At 43.0% G+C, this 16,726-nt stretch overlaps 1 protein-coding gene across 1 annotated transcript in view; it reads left to right on the top strand.

Annotated features, from left to right (window-relative positions):
* The window catches only part of LOC308287627 (membrane-associated guanylate kinase, WW and PDZ domain-containing protein 1-like), a 108,266-nt gene that overhangs the window by 54,134 nt on the left and 37,406 nt on the right, over nt 1–16,726 (top strand). The window contains exons 10-12 of the mRNA XM_080728856.1: nt 8,265–8,356; nt 12,614–12,806; nt 16,166–16,269. Coding sequence (XP_080584982.1) covers nt 8,265–8,356; nt 12,614–12,806; nt 16,166–16,269 — 389 coding nt within the window. The remainder of the gene's footprint in view (nt 1–8,264; nt 8,357–12,613; nt 12,807–16,165; nt 16,270–16,726) is intronic.

Here is a 16,726-nt window from a genome sequence, read left to right as displayed (position 1 = left end):
TATGCACACCTAATCAAAGCTTAGCGATTGGTGCGTAGGCGGGGGCATGTTTGAAACATAATTTCAAACATGCACATCGGACCCGCAAACCATCTTCAACTTGCCAAAAGAACTCAGGCATCTCGACAGATGCCTGAAGAAGGTCTTTGACCGAAACGTTGCATTAAATAAAAAGAGTTTTTTTGGCAAGTTGAAGATGGTTTGCGGGTCCTATGTACTTCTTGTCCATGTTTGAAATAATTTAGTAGTTTGCCTTCTCTGTTCTTGTTGTTTTCTTTCTTCTTTCTTTCTTTGAATTTCTTGAAACAGAAAAGGTAACTCTGTCAACTGGTGATTTTAAAACACTTTATAATCTGTTGTCAATAAAACAAAAGAAAAGTCTGTATTTTGACATGGTGCCATTCGGCACCCGTATCACAAAGTGAACGATTACGATCCATTCAAAACTGTCAGGTCAACAAAACCCGTCTTTTTTCCGCTTCCGTTTTATGCCGATAGTTCATTCTTCATAGTTCTCCACACTCTCTCCCTGGGAGAGCCGGCAGAACGTCCCCCCTGCCGGGTTCCCATTGGCTGGACGTAGCCGCCCATCACCCCCGGGCCACGGCAGATTGACCCTCCCGTGTCCAATATCGATTGCTTCACACCTAGTTGCCTTCCAAGAAAGAGCGGGTAGGGGGGGGGGGGATCACCTGTGACTATTAATCTGCCCAGTCAACAGCCCGGCGCAGGCACAGATTGCTACGGTTAGCCTTTGACTCTGCCCTCCACCAGTTCCACTGCAGTTCCATTGTGATGATGGATGGAGGAGAGATAGCTCCGCGCCGTAAGGGATTTGGTCGCTGTCGGGGCGAAATCCTCGTACGTCCACAAAACGGTGACTTTTAATGGAAATGGAAGGAGGGGGAAAAAAATGTGTTCCAAATGGATTTCCACAGTAGATCGTGTTTAGGCAAAAGCTCTTGTTAATACTTTTCGGCGGGTCAATATTTATTAACCCATTTAGAACCCATTTTGTGTATCATTATTTTATGCTTTAACTATTGAAAAATAGCAGATATACAAGCTCACAGCGCGGCACCGAGTGCCGCGCTGCGAGCTTGTAGATCTGCTATTTCTTTTTTATCGTGAAAATTAGAATTTTGACCCGATTCTATAAGTGTCTTTTGAATCCTTCTAAGGTTTTTTGAAAAACGTATGTTTCTGTGTCAGCAATCTGGCTCGCCATCGTCAAAGAAAAGGTCCTTTTCACATCAGCTCAGTTAGTCTGTTCTTGAGAGACTACAGTGGTTCTCAAACTTTTTCATGTGAAGGACCCCCAAACTGATATTTATTTGGCCACGGACCACCATCTCAAAATATTTAGTTCCAGGGACCACCCAGAAGCAAAATTTTAGTTACAAACATACGCTTTAAAAATACATATATTCAAAGATTTGCACACATTTTCACGACTTTTTCAAAAATAGCAGATCTACAAGCTCGCAGCTTGTAAGCAAGCTGTGAGCTTGTATATCTGCTATTTTTCACTGGTTAAAGCATTCAATAATTCTAGGCCTAAATGGGTTTTTAAGAAAGACTACTTCACTTAAAGAATGCATGAAATAAGGAGATACGAGGTTTTCAGGCTGACGACAGCAGGGATTTGAGGTGTTGAACGGAGGAGTAGATTGGTTTGTGTGTTCTCTCTCTCCCACCCGGCTCCATCTGTGGCTTTACTGCAGCCGTTTTCAACCCTTTTCATGTCAAGGTCCATTATTTGTTCTGCATTTGAGCCACAGAACCACCGTTTGATGAGATTTTAGCCTCTCAGACGCAAAACCTAGAACGATGTTTTGTTGTCGTTGGATAAGATTCTGTCCACAATTACATGCTGTATTGATGGTGCAATAGGGCATTCACCAAGTATTAGAATATTCGAATATCAAAGTTACTATTTGCCGTTGTTCACCGAAGTCGAATTTTATAGTTTTCTCTTTAAAAAATATATAGTTTATAAAGCTTGGCTAGATAGGAAGTCATAAGAATGATTTGTCAATGCCCCTGGTGGATGAATTTGTTAATGCCAGGGGTTCTCAAACCTTTTTAGGCCGTGACCCCCAAAATAAACATATTTGAACTGGGGACCCCCACCCTGACAAGCACTTGGAATTGTAGGTATTACATTTAATGTGACTCGGTTCCGCAGATAAATATTGTGAAAATAGCAGATCTACATGCTCACAACGCCTCGCGTTGCGAGGCGTTGTGAGCATGTAGATCTGCTATTTTCACAATGTTCGCCTCTTGCTGACTTAATATTTGACAGTTTGGCCAGTCCTGTCGAATATTCGACTATTCGAATACTTTGAGGTTGAATAATTCGAATACTAAAAATCACTATTCGTGAATGCCCGACATCTCATTGTTCCTACATCCCTGAATCTGGTGAATGTTAACCTGGTAAAAAACTATGCCTAAACCTAACCCTAACCTCAGTAAAACTGTGCCTAAACCTAACCCTAACCTCAGTAAAACTGTGCCTAAACCTAACCCTAACCTCAGTAAAACTGTGCCTAAACCTAACCCTAACCTCAGTAAAACTGTGCCTAAACCTAACCCTAACCTCAGTAAAACTGTGCCTAAACCTAACCCTAACCTCAGTAAAACTGTGCCTAAACCTAACCCTAACCTCAGTAAAACTGTGCCTAAACCTAACCCTAACCTCAGTAAAACTGTGCCTAAACCTAACCCTAACCAAAGTAGGACTAATGAGATGTAGGACTTAAGGGCAGTCCCCGTATTATTATTGATGTGGTGCCATAGGACTGAAAACAGGCAAATGTAAGCAAAATAACAAGTTTTCTACATTCTCATTTGAGTAGACATCCTGTAAATTAAGCAATGCAATTGTTTAACAACAATTTAACTCTTGAGATGGTAAAATGAAACCAAATGGACCCGTAAGGATCCATTTTGGTTTAATTGTATACTCTTCGAGAGTTAAAGATCTATCAAGGGTCCATTTGGTTACCAACTCTCCATCATTTAGCTGGGGACCACCTGGAACCCCCTTCAAGGACCACTTGTTGGTCCCTGGGACCACTGGTTGGGAACCAGTGCTTTAGTGGCCTTGGCATCAGTGGCCCGGAAGCAAATAGCACGCAAAGCTCCAGGGGCGTCGCACCAAACTCTGGGCCCTGGGTACAAGGATTCACTGCGGGCCCCCCCCCCCATGAATGTTCTTCATAGGGGGAGGGGGTTTAACCCATTTAGACTGGGAACACATTATTACGCGTTATTTTCTGCTTTAACTACTGAAAAATAGCAGATATAAGAGCTTGTATATCTGCTATTTTTGAAAATCGTGAAAAGTCTTTGAATTATTTCAAATGCTTCGAAGGTTTTTTGAAAAAACTATGTTTCTATGTCAGTGGTGCTCAAACTTTTTCATGTGAAGGACCCCCAAAATGATAGGTATTTCCAAATATTTAGTTCCAGGGACGCCCCAGAAGCAGTTGAGTTGCAAATGTTCTGCACACATTTTCAAGGCTTTTCAAAAATAGTAGATCTACAAGCTCGCAGCTGCCGCGCTGTGAGCTAGTATATCTGCTATTTTTCAATAGCTAAAGTATCAAATAATTAAGGACCCTCCACCTTGGGCCCTAGTAACTCAGTCCCACACCCCTCCCCCCTTTTGACGCCCCTGCAGAGCTCTGCACATAACAATATACTGCACGCATACTGTACTGTAGGCACATCAACATGCATGCAACCACGGTACATGCATTATGCACATGTGGTGGGAGGCAACAGAGTTCATTTTACTCGAGTACTGTACTTGAGGTACTTTTTATTCTCTTAATTTTTCGATACAAGCTCGGGACAACACGTCGCACGGCTTGCAGATCAAGCTATCGGAGCAAACCATTGAATATTCCACTTGTAACAGAGTATGTTTATATTGTGCTAATGCCACTTTTACTTGGAGTAAATAACATAAGTACTTCTCATTATGCCTGTTCATGCACAGACCATGCATAGCAAATCTTTACTTTGCATATAAGCACAACAGTAAACACATACGCACGCACACACGCACGCACGCACGCACGCACGCACACACACACACACACACACACACACACACACACACGCGCACACAGCAGTGATTGTGCATAACACGCCCATAAACACATTCTCTCTCCCCCCCTCTCTCTCTCTCTCTCTCTCTCTCTCGCTCTCTCTCTCTCTCTCGTCACACTGCAATGCAAACTGCCTCTATAGCAATACACTGCCATTCTGACAGCACACACACACACGCACACACCTTTGTATTACTTAGCTCTTGAGGACATCAATATTCTAGGAGGGTGATTTTATGAATTTCATTTTCTTTTTACAATTCCACTTTTAGCCCTAACCCTGAAAGCCAAAAATAGCCGATCTATCATGTCACAAATCATCTATTTTCGTGGGCAACAACTCTAAGCATAAATCATGCATACAACCCCCAGCCCTAAAAAAAAAGAAGACCGTATCAAGTACGTATATTATAAGTAGCTTTTACCAATAGAGGGTTTAAATGCTACCGGATATACAGCTTGGCAAATAAAAGGTGAATTGATTCCAGTGCTAACCTGACTGCTCCAGATGATGGTACCGCTCTGCTTACCATCATCTGGGATCGCTCGGGCAGACCCGACGTAAGGGGCGGGCCATTTTTTCAAATTCTTTTGCAGGTGATTGGATGGGGCCGTCTCTCTATCACAGTCTGGGAGTGCCAACTCCAACCACTCATATTGGCCTGTCTGCATGACGTTACACCCAGAATCCGCCTCCTGGGTTTCCACGTGGTCTGCAATCAGACTCTATTGGCTCAGAGCCGCTCAGAGCCCGCCCGTAGCTGCCGCTGATTGGTCCGGCCCGGGACTTTACGAGTGTTATCAACTCTCCCCGAGAGATCTCAGATGGTAAAGTAGGGCGGTACGCACTACTGCCACCATCTGGCGCAGTCAGGTTATTCCAGTGCATGACGGATGACGATTTCACGATAAATTAAATCTCTGCGATTATCGTGAGGGAATGGAGCTCACAACATAGTTCTCACATTCTACTGTACTTGTGGGACGTGGTGTAAAGTACATTTACTTTAGTACTGTACTTAAGTAACATTTTGAGGTATTTATACTTTACTCAAGTATTTCCAATACTTTCACTTCTGCTGCACTACATCTCGGATCCAAATATTGTACTTTTTACTCCACTACATTTATTTGATTTTATTAGATTTTGATTATTATTATTACAAAACATGCATTAACCACTTCAACCCTATACATTTTGGCCATTTGAAAATAGCAGATCTACAAGCTCTCAATGTGTCGCATCGCGAGCTTGTAGATCTGCTATTTTCTGCTATTTTCAAAAGATATTTATACATTTGAAAACTTTAAATGGGACATTCTACATAATGAGTACTTTAAATTTTAGTACTTTAATACATTTTGATGTCAATACTTTTGTACTTTTACTCAAGTAGAATTGAATTCCAGACTATTACTTACAAAGTATATATTGTACTTTTTCCACCACTGCTTGTGGGGACATTTGGCCCTGATAAGAATAGTAATACTAGTACACACACACACACACGCGTGCGTGCACGCGCACACCAACTCCCTCACAGCTCCCATAGCTGCTGCAGAACTTGCCTTAATAATGTATGGCGTTGCTGTAAGGCAAGAAACCTTGTTCTTTTAATGTTTCTTCATGAGTTAACGCCCTACTTCATCACCACACAGAAGTAGTGAAAATAGCCCATCTACAAGCTCACAACGCGCCGCTTGTATATCGGCTATTTTCACGACTTCAAAATGTGTTCACAATAAAAAAATATATAAAGAACTGGACAGTTTTGGATATAAAAGTTTCCATCCGGTAGCAACGATAGGCCGTTCCGACATGTCGCCTCCGTCGGTGACAAGTGGAAACTGTTACTTTTCAGGATTCAAATGAAAAATATCACAAATAGAAGCTCTACAAGCTCAAAACGCGTCAGTTTGCACCGCATTCCGGCCACATTCCGAGCTTATCGATCTGCTACTTTTGATACTTTTTGTGTCACATTGCGGTATCATCAAGTTTGGACGTTATTTTATCCAGAAGAATTATTTAATGTTTTAACCATTGAAAAATAGCAGATATTCAAGCTTGTAGATCTGCTATTTTTGAAAAATGGTTTCTTTGAATATATCTTTTTGTAACTCAAATATTTGCTTCTGAGGGGGTGCCTGTAACAACATATTTTGAGATGGGGGTCCGTGGGCAAAATGCATGTCATTTTGGGGGTCCTTGACATGAAAAAGTTTGAGAACCACTGATTTAGAAGAAGGATTTTGAAGACATTTATACAATCGGGTCAAAAATATTCAACGACTTGCACAGATTGTCACGATTTTTCAAAAATAGATCTACAAGATCTACAAGCTCGCAGCGCGGCACTCGGTGCAGCGCTGTGAGCTTGTATATCTGCTATTTTTTAATAGTTAATGCATAAAACAATGGTTAAAGTGGTGAATAAATGGGTTGAGAAAAACAATGTTTGAACACGGAGATACAAGGTTTCCGCCCCGACAGAGGCGATGTATTACGAGCGCTGTGACAAGTGGAGGAAGTGTTGGAGAGTGCAGCCGAGAAGTGGAGTGGAGGAACGGAGCTCTGTGTCACACGTCTCCTAATAAAAGAACCCGCCAGAGTGGGACAGAACGGTCCCCGCGTCCGTCACACGCGTCTCCGAGAGAGAAGTGAGAAGAAGAAGAAGACGTGAAAGGAGCGGAAGAGTCGTTTTTTTAGTTTTCTTTCCCAGACGTCACGAGGGAATTTGAGAAGAGATCAGTGGTAATTAAAGAGACCACGCTGGGCCTGTGTGCCAGGCTGCTGGGAATTCATTTCAGAGACGGTCTCTTTAGTAGCTTTAGACTGCCAAGGGTTTTTTTTATCCAAAGCTCCATTACCTGGAATAGATCTGCCTTTGATGGGATCTTGTGCGCCAGAATAGATACTTTAGGATGGACGGATCAGTGGTTTAGTGGTGGTTTGAGCAGCGTGTGCCAGAAACACAATGACATGTCTTGGTGAATAGAGGGGGCAGGATGATTCACATAATGACAGACCACCGGCCTTGATTCACACAAAGCACAGGATATGAGTGTTTCAGTGGTTCTCAACATGTGGGTCGGGAGCACCAGGGGGGTCTCCATATATACAGTATATATATAATTTTTTAGTGGTTGTCAAACCATTTTTATTTTTAACCTCTTGGGAGCAAGCTTGTTTGAATGCCTGAATAACAGCAAATCCACCTTGTGTTGGCTTCCCCACTTTAACAAAAGAAAATTACTTGCCCTGCCTTTAACTCTCAGAGTTGTAAATGGACGAATTAACATCAAGTAAGGGCGCTGCACCTACACTGAAGGGCTGATTAACCAACGCCACACTGAATTGAGCTTGATTGAGCGGTGTTGTTACTGCAGTGTGTTTGATTAATCCACTCGGGTTTGGTGCAGGGAAGTGATTGACTGTTTGGTCAGGAGCCGTGGTGGACAGTAATCAAGTGTGTTTACTTGAGTGCTGTATTTAAGTCAATGTTTTTGAGTGTCTGATCTGTACTTTACTTACTTCACTGATCTATACTTGACTTACTTCACTACATTTCTAAGACCAATATTGAACATGAGATAATTGGTCCTTTGAGCCGGATGTCATGCGTAAAAAATAACAGACTTGAATCAGCTTGTAGCTATTATTTTCAGCGAATTACAAATAGTGATGGGACGATAAGCGATATTATCGTTTATCGTGATATAAAACACTCACGCTAATCGTATGGTGGAGATTTAATTTAGCGTGATATCGTCCTCCGTCATGCACTGGGATCAATTCACCTTTTATTTGCCGAGCTGCATATCCGGTACCGCTTAAACCCTCTATAATTGGTAAAAGGTACTTATAATATACGTACTTGATACAGTATTTTTTTTTTCACTCTCTATCAAATGACTTTGCCAAAGAATTGCCGATCTACAAGCTCACAAGTTGTGAGCTTGTAGATCGGCAATTTTTTGATTTGCCCCAGGATAAAAGATTTTGATTATCGCAATAATCTCGTAAAGCGCGATTTCTTTTGTCACAATAATCGTGACATGAGATTTTCATATCGTCCCATCCCTAATCACAGAGCATGAATGGTGCTTAGTTAACGCCATGCGCTTCTCCATTTGCAGTTCCAGATTTCCAGGAGCAGGACATCTTCCTGTGGAGGAAGGACACAGGCTTCGGCTTCAGGATCCTGGGAGGCAACGAGCCAGGAGAGCCGGTGAGTGTTTCTCTTTTCTTTTCTTTTCTTTTCTTTTCTTTTCAGATGCATGTCATTGGTCAGGGACGCGAGGGACACGAGCGTCACAAGGGGGGGAGAAAGTGTGACTGAGTTACGAGGGCCCAAGGTGGAGGGGCCTTCATTATTTTGTACTATTGAAAAATAGCAGATCTACAAGCTCACAGCGCGGCACCGAGTGCCGCGCTGTGAGCTTGTAGATCTGCTATTTTTGAAAAGTCGTGAAAATGTGTGCAAATCTTTGAATATATGTATTTTTTAAGCGAACATTTGTAACTAAAAGTTTGCTTCTGGGGGGTCCCTGGAACTAAATATTTTTAGATGAAGGGTCCGTCGCCAAATACATATCATTTTGGGGGTCCTTCACGTGAAAAGGTTTGAGCACCACTGACATAGAAACATAGATTTTTCAAAAAAACCTTAGAAGGATTTGAAATATCCAAAGACGTGCGCAAATTTTCACGATTTTTCAAAAATAGCAGATATACAAGCTCACAGCGCGGCACTCGCGCTAAAGCACAAAATAATGCGTAATAATGCATTCATGGGGGGCCCGCAGTGAATCCTTGTACCCAGGGCCCAGAATTTGGTGTGACACCCCTGAAAGCAACACTCGTGCTGAGTCGTGCACTGTATGGCAATCAGTCCTTTGTTTACTTATTCATAGTTTTACGTCTCAGCCTCGCAGGGTTCAAGGTGTTCTTTATTGTCACGTCTTTTGTACATAAGAGCAGTGGTGTAAAGTAACATTTACTTAAGTAATGTACTTAAGTAAATTGTTTAGGTATTTGTACTTTACTTGACCGTTTCCAATTTCCAATACTTTTACTTCTACTCCACTACATCTCGGATCCACATAATTGTACTTTTACTCCACTACATTTATTTGAAAACTTTAGTTACTAGTTATTTGCAGATAATATTATAAAATATACCTTAACCACTTTAGCCCTATTAAATGCCTTGGATATTTGAAAATAGACGATCTACAAGCTCACAACGCGTCGCGTCGCGTCGCGTACACATTTTGTCAGGCTAAAGGGTAACAGATCCTATATTCCTGCACACAGTCAGGTACAGACGTGTTTGTATTGGTTTCATGTTAATGTACAGTAATACAAATTTCAATTAGTTGATTAGTTGCCGATTCGATTACGATTACTAAATAAATTAGTTGGCAACTCATTTAGTAATAGATTTGATTACGATTAATCGCTGCACCCCTAGTTAACTCACTTAGCGCCGAGCGAGCCAGATTTCAATATGAATCTGCGCTTATAACGCCAGGAAATAGCTATATTGAATCCCCAAAATCACATTACATAAACAGGTACATGTGCCTGCAGATGCCACAAGATGACCACTAGAGTGAGCCATAGCCCATTGACTTTCCATGGTCCCATGTTAAGTCAGAATAAAAAACAAGGTTCATGACATAACAGGATGGTACAATGACATGCTCTCCATTGACATTCAATGGACAGGCCGCGGGCCGCCATTTGAGCTCAATACTGCTCAATTCGTGCTTGATCGTCTCAAACCACCATTGGTATGGGCATCGGAACGTATATAGATGCCACACAGAAAGTTTCCGAATCAAAATCCGACCTAGTGAAGCTACGTGAGGGTCGGATGGTTTGCATTGAGCCTAGCGGCTAACAGAGGCCTACGTAAACAGGAAGCTATGGCTTAAAGGTGACGTCATAATCGTATCCTTTTTTTTCACGGTTTTCATCTGTATGCTAGTCGAAGGTAAGCTAACCGTTCCGCTCCGTCTATCAACCCAAATTAAAAGCTTAAACAATGCTTTTATATAAAAGTCGCTCAGAGTCGCTCGGCACTAAACGCCATCATTAGTTAGTCGCCCCGAAAGTCGCTCGGCGCTAAGTGAGTTAACATATTGTTGAAGAAAATGGTGAAAATGAACATGTGTTCCAATGAATCCAATGTACATATGATTACACTAGATTCACTAGAAGTCAGGGTTTAAGTGCCTTGCTCGGAGTAGAACCTTCCATTTGTCTTTGTGCCGATGAATAATAACGACTCCCAATTACACGCAAACTGGAAATGCAATACGCGGCTGAGTAATGTAGTAGACAACATATTAAAACAACAACATGCCTTGGACTGATTAAGGGACATAAATAATTTGGCGCTTGCGTCTGGGACTCATCGGTCCGTGTATCATAATTTCTTTTGCATCTCTATTCTTAGATCAGTCCCGTCACCAATCTCCTCCTAATTTCTCTTGTTCCGTGTCGGACAGATTCAGTGTGATGTCGACGGCAGAGCTTTTCTCTTTGATCTGACTGGTGCAACCTCAATCAGTCACTCTTTGTTTGTTCTCATTTGTTGGCTCTTTTCTAGAGGGTGTAAAAATAATGATGCACCAAGTGAGTGAGTTAGAGAGAGAGAGAGAGAGAGAGGGAGAGGGAAAGAGAGAGAGAGAGAGAGAGAGAGAGAGCACAACCATCTGCTGGCTGTGCTACTGACCGGCCAGCTGGAAAAAGGACTAGAGATGCACTGGCTAGGTTTTTTTACTCCTGACCTGTGCTAGATTCCAACTTTATATCCACGCTGTCCGAGGCACAAACCTCTTACAGTTTACAGTTTAGGCATTTAGCAGATCCTTTTAATCCAAAGCGACTTACAATAAGCAGGTAATACATCAATATAATAAGCAAGATAATATGTCAGTACATCAACAACCATATAACAAATGCAAAGGAATATCAATCTAGAAAAACAATAACATAGGTAGACCACGCACCTAATCAGTAAAAAACTTCTAAAACTTAAAAAATGCTATCTAGCTTCATGTGTGGTCATTGAGGGAAGGGGAGTTTTACAGTAGTGCTATGGGTTTAGGTGGAGTCTGAAGAGGTGAGTCTTCTGTCCATGGCAGAAGCTAGGGAGTGAGTCTGTTGTTCTAAGTGCGACAGGGAGTTTATTCCACAGTTTGGGGGCCAGAGGAGGGCGAAGAGTCTAGGACGAGTGGATTTTTGTCCTGGGGTTTTTAGCGAGGGTTCTGTCAGCATCCCTGTGTTGGCTGATCTAAGTGAACTGGTGGGGTTGTAAGGGTTGATCAGGTTTTGGAGGTATGGAGGAGCCATACCTTTGGCTGCTTTGAAGGTCAGCATCGGTGTTTTGTATTCAGTGCGGGCTGCAACCGGGAGCCAGTGGAGGGAGCGGAGAAGGGGGGAGACATCTTATCTCCACATTGATTTTTTTTTCCTTAATCAACACACTGCTTGATCATACAGCACTACATCATCACAATAAAAACATCTAAAATAGCAGATCCACAAGCTGTTTTTGAATTTGAATCCTGAACAGTAAAAGGTTTTGGATGTACAGTATGAGGTTTCAACACGACAGAAACTACTGTATGTGCCATAGAGCAGTGGTTCTCAACATTTTCAGGCCGCGACCCCCAAAATAACCCCCCCCCCCCCCCCCCCCCGACAAGCACTAAGAGTTGACACATTACATAACACAATTCTATTGTGAAATTAGCAGATCTACATGCTTGCGAGGCGTTGCGAGGCGCATGTAGATCGGCATGTAGATCGGCTATTTTCACATTTCTGCCTCTAATATTTGACAGTTTGGACAATGTGTCATTTGACAATTTGTCATTTTAGAGGTATTAAGAATTCCTTAAATTGTCACTTTATAAATGTGCAGATACCCTCAATACACTTAAACATTATGTTAGTTTGTTTATTTGCACGTTAAGTTAATCATCTGGGGACCCCCCCCCCAAATAATTTGGGGACCCCCCTGGGGGTCCCGAGCCACATGTTGAGAACCACTGCTATAGATGGCAACTTTATGTTCCCCCCCACCCCCCTATTAAGGAGAGGAGAGAACCATACATCTACTTGAACTGTACGCAGCAACATCCTTGAGTGTTAATTTATATGACTGCAACAATGCAGGGCCTTGTCCTTTTCAGCACATTGTGCTGTGATGGTTTCCAGCGCGTTGTTTCCCAAACGCTTTAGCCTGAGAACAAGTTATGAAGTTATGAGTTGTGAACTTGCTGATCTGCTGTTTTCACTAATGCTTGTAGATCTTCTTCGAGTTATGGAATGTAGAAGGGGCATTCATTTCCGGGATAAAAAAAAAACAACAAAAGATGTGTCCCGAGTCGACACCATAGTTTCGGGGTGAAAAAAAGGATTTCAACAAACGATAAAAAATAAAATACATTTATTTTCTTTCCCGTTGTAGATCTACATCGGCCACATCGTGAAGTACGGCGCGGCGGACGAGGACGGGCGCCTGCGGTCGGGCGACGAGCTGATCTGCGTGGACGGCACGGCGGTGGTGGGCAAGTCCCACCAGCTGGTGGTGCAGCTGATGCAGCAGGCCGCCAAGCAGGGGCACGTCAACCTGACCGTGAGACGCAAGACCGGATACGCTGGTACGTAATGTGGTATTACACTGTTCATCCACCGTGAGGCGCTGGTACGTACCGTAGCATTACACTGTTCATCCACCGCGAGGCGCTGGTGCGTATCGTAGCATTATACTGTTCATCCACCGTGAGGTGCAAGACCGGATACGCTGGTACGTACCGTAGCATTACACTGTGTTCATCAATGATACGCTGGTACGTAGCATCATAGAGTGTTCATTTTGACAAGCACATTTTGAATTTACCCGTAATTGCCGGACTATAAGCCGCTGCTTTTTCCCCATGTTTTGAACCCTGTGGCTTATACAACGGTGCGGCTTATATATAGATTTTTACAGCTAACGGCCACCAGGGGCGCTCTAGCGGGAAGCAGGAAGGACACCTTGTTCTAAATTTAGCTGGTGCGGCTTATATTCAGGTGCGGCTTATAGTCCAGCAATTACGGTAGTTTTAAAGTTGTACCATGTAACTTTTTTTATAAAACAAATCTTAAAATTGTCCTAACTGTTAAATCGCTAAAGTTTTAGAACACCCACTCCGTTATTTTCAGCTTCTGAAGCCTTCTCTTTATATGTTTTCTATGATCCTGGCCGTGGACCGGATTTCGCGCCAAAATGACGTAATCTGCATCATCTGTATACGTTGTGTATACGTTGCCCAATCACATCGCCGATCATGCACACATGGTACACTACCGGCCAATCACAGCTTATCTGCTCTGGTCTCCAGGAAGCGCCTCCGCTTGGCTACAGTGTTTACCATGGTGAAGGATTTTAACCTCTTAATCCACAAATCCTGGCCAGAAAATTACGTTCTACCATGCGTTCTACCCCTCCACGGATTACTATCGGTCGCGGTGGTTTGCGGCGTCGCTCCGGTGGTCCGCGGCGGTGGTCCGCGACGACTCCGGCCGAAAAACGGCCGAAAAAAGCAATACCGCTACTGACCACTAGTTGAACTTACACAGTATAGCTTTAAGTCCAAGTCTTTTCAATAAAAATGTCATGTTTTAGTCATCCGAACAGTTTTAGTTTTTGTCTGCTAAATATCGTAAGATTTTAGTCTGCTAAATCTACAGTTGAACATAAAATTACGTGTCTTTTTCGTTCGATTGGATCTCTTACTAGTCCCTCCCTGACATTTGAGTCTAGCATACAGTACAAATAAATACACTCTCAGAGTTACAGACCTGTAAGGGTCCATGTAGAACCCCCCCAAGGAACCATGAGAGCCCCTGGACCCCACTTTGAGAACCTCTGCTGTAATATAATACAGTACATGAAAATCGCTCTTTTTAATAAAATGTATTTACAACATAAATTCCAAAGTCTGGTCCTTCAGTTGCTAATATTGGTTTTGGATCCAATTAGGGTATTTAATTCCTTCTCTTTCTTTCTTTCTTTCTTTCGTCTGGCTGTGCCCTAGGGCGTAACAAGAGCCTAACCATAATGTGCCAGATGTGAATATTCCATATAGGTTTACAGTGTTACTATTTACATATTGAATTTGCTTGTTAAACCATTCCTTGTGTGATCAGTTATGCCGTGAATTATTGATCAGATGTGTTTGCACAACCTAGAGTACATTCATTGTTCATTGTGAAGCCCATAGAAGTCATACTGTATTAGTGCAACAGTGATGGCTAGTGCACAGCTCAGCAGTGATTGGAGATGTTCACTGTTCACCATACCAGACTGCCTTTTCACTAGGTAGATGCACCGATAGTTTTTTTTTTCTTTTTTCGATCTGATTCGATACCGATACCCGATGCTTACAGTAGGCTACATAGCAAGAATAAAAATTGCATCACCTTTCAATTAAAGCCATTTATTAACACTTTTTTCTGCCGTTGACATGTCAGCTCGTCAATGAAAGGGTTAATACCATGACGCCGTTGACGGGTCACCTCGTCACTGTTACTGTATTTACATTAAAAGTATTATTACTTACTGTACGTCGTGCCGGTCCAGTCTGCATCGGTAATGTCCGCGATTTGTTTACAACGCACGTTGGGCGTGCACGCGAAGTGAAGCTCCTCCATAGCAAATCCATTGAGAGACCCATAAAGAGACTTTACTCAAAAAATATATATTTTGATCCCAAGGCTGGCATGTTTACAGTACAAACTGCACTCAGATGACATGCACTAGTTTGAGAACCACTAGTACTAGTCGACTTATAGGGCTCTATTATGATCCAGGTCTTATGCCTTATGCCTTAACTTCTTTGCCTTTTTTTTACTATTTTGAAAAACATTTTTAAATACTTCAAATGCTGATCTACATCTGCACGTTGTGATCTTGCAGATCAGCTATTTGAAATATTAAAAAAAATATGTCTATATAGTAAAAAAAGGCAAAGAAGTTAAGGCATAAGGCATAAGACCTGGATCATAATAGAGCCCATATAGGGGAACCACTCTTAGCAGAATGGGTTTGCCACTCTGACATCACGCTCTGGCTTCACTGTGATGTCACACTAACAGAATCCCTTTCATGCCCATATACTGTATGGAGTTCCATGATGTCATCAATATTAATCGGCCAAGGATGGGCATGACCCTGCCCTTTAGGGCGAGGTCGCATGTCACCCTGAGGCATCTTAAAACTGATGCTAACTGTGCTGGGGGACCCCCCGGGAACCTGCTCGCTCAGGCATCAGGGTCACCCCCTCCTTTGGGCTCTTTAACAGTCCAGGCCATGTAAACGTTAGTTAGACAACGCTAAAGCATCTCCCCCCCCCCTCCGCCTCCCCGGCTCCTCCCCGCGCTGAGCTCAGCGCTGCCCTTGCAGCGAGGATAAAGGAGGGCCATAAACGTGATGGAGAGGGCGGTCAGCCTTCTGGCCCCGAGGAGAACGGCCAGACATTACTGTGCGTCTGCTCCCCGTCTGTCTGAGTGTCTGTCTGTATGTGTGTCTCGCAGCAACAAAAATATGAGGTGCTCCTCCCTCCCTCCCTCCCCCGAAAAAATGAAATGTCCACAGTCCTGCAACAAACAGGCTGGTGTTTTTTTTAAGCGTATTCCCCTTGAGGCATGGAGCTGTCATCCCCGTCCAGCAGCGATGGGATGTGACGGGGGTCCTCTCACCCCCGTGTGAGAGGACCAGGGCCCGCTCTCATCTATTATTAGGTTCAACTGGTGACGCAATAGTTTCCCCACTTGCGAAGTGTCAGCGGCAACGGCTGTGCGATGATTTGACTTTCAAATCGATAGAGTTGTTTCAAACTTTAATAACATGCCCAGCTTTCAAATCGATAGAGTTGTTTCAAACTTTGATAACATGCCCAGCTCCATCTTTAACAATGTTGTTTCTTTCACCTCTCTCTCTCTCTCTCTCTCTCTCTCTCTCTCTCCACCCATCCAGTCAAGGCGGAGGGCGACGTGCCTCCGTCGCCGGCCTCCTCCCACCACAGCAGCACGCAGGCTCCCAGCCTGACCGAGGAGACGGGCAAACTGCGCACACCACAGGTAAGGGATCATGGGACCATAAGCAATATTATCGTTTATCGTGATAAAAAAAACACTGAACAATAATCGTATCGTGGACATTTAATTTATCGTGATGTAGTCCTCAGTCATGCACTGGGATCAATTCACCTTTTATTTGCCGAGCTACATATCCGGCGGTAGGGCATTAACGACTTGTGATTTTTGCAAGTCGACTCGACTCAGTAAAAAGTTGAGTTGAAGTCGACTCGGTAAAAAGTTGAGTTGAAGTCGACTCAGTAAAAAGTTGAGTTGAAGTCGACTTTATCTTTTGATGACGTCATCACATTGACGGGGGACAAAACCCCAAGATTACTTACCTCTGGACTTCATTGAATCCCCTAAAGCGATCCTTTCTCCCTTGATTAATAATGCTTTTGTTTTGCCGTTAAGATTATAGATTCCAGTGCAACCAGCATCATTGAATAATAATAATCCT

This window comes from Nannobrachium achirus (genome assembly GCF_963921795.1).
Source record: "Nannobrachium achirus genome assembly, chromosome: 6".
NCBI lineage: Eukaryota > Metazoa > Chordata > Actinopteri > Myctophiformes > Myctophidae > Nannobrachium > Nannobrachium achirus.
This window is presented reverse-complemented; position numbering and strand designations above follow the sequence as displayed.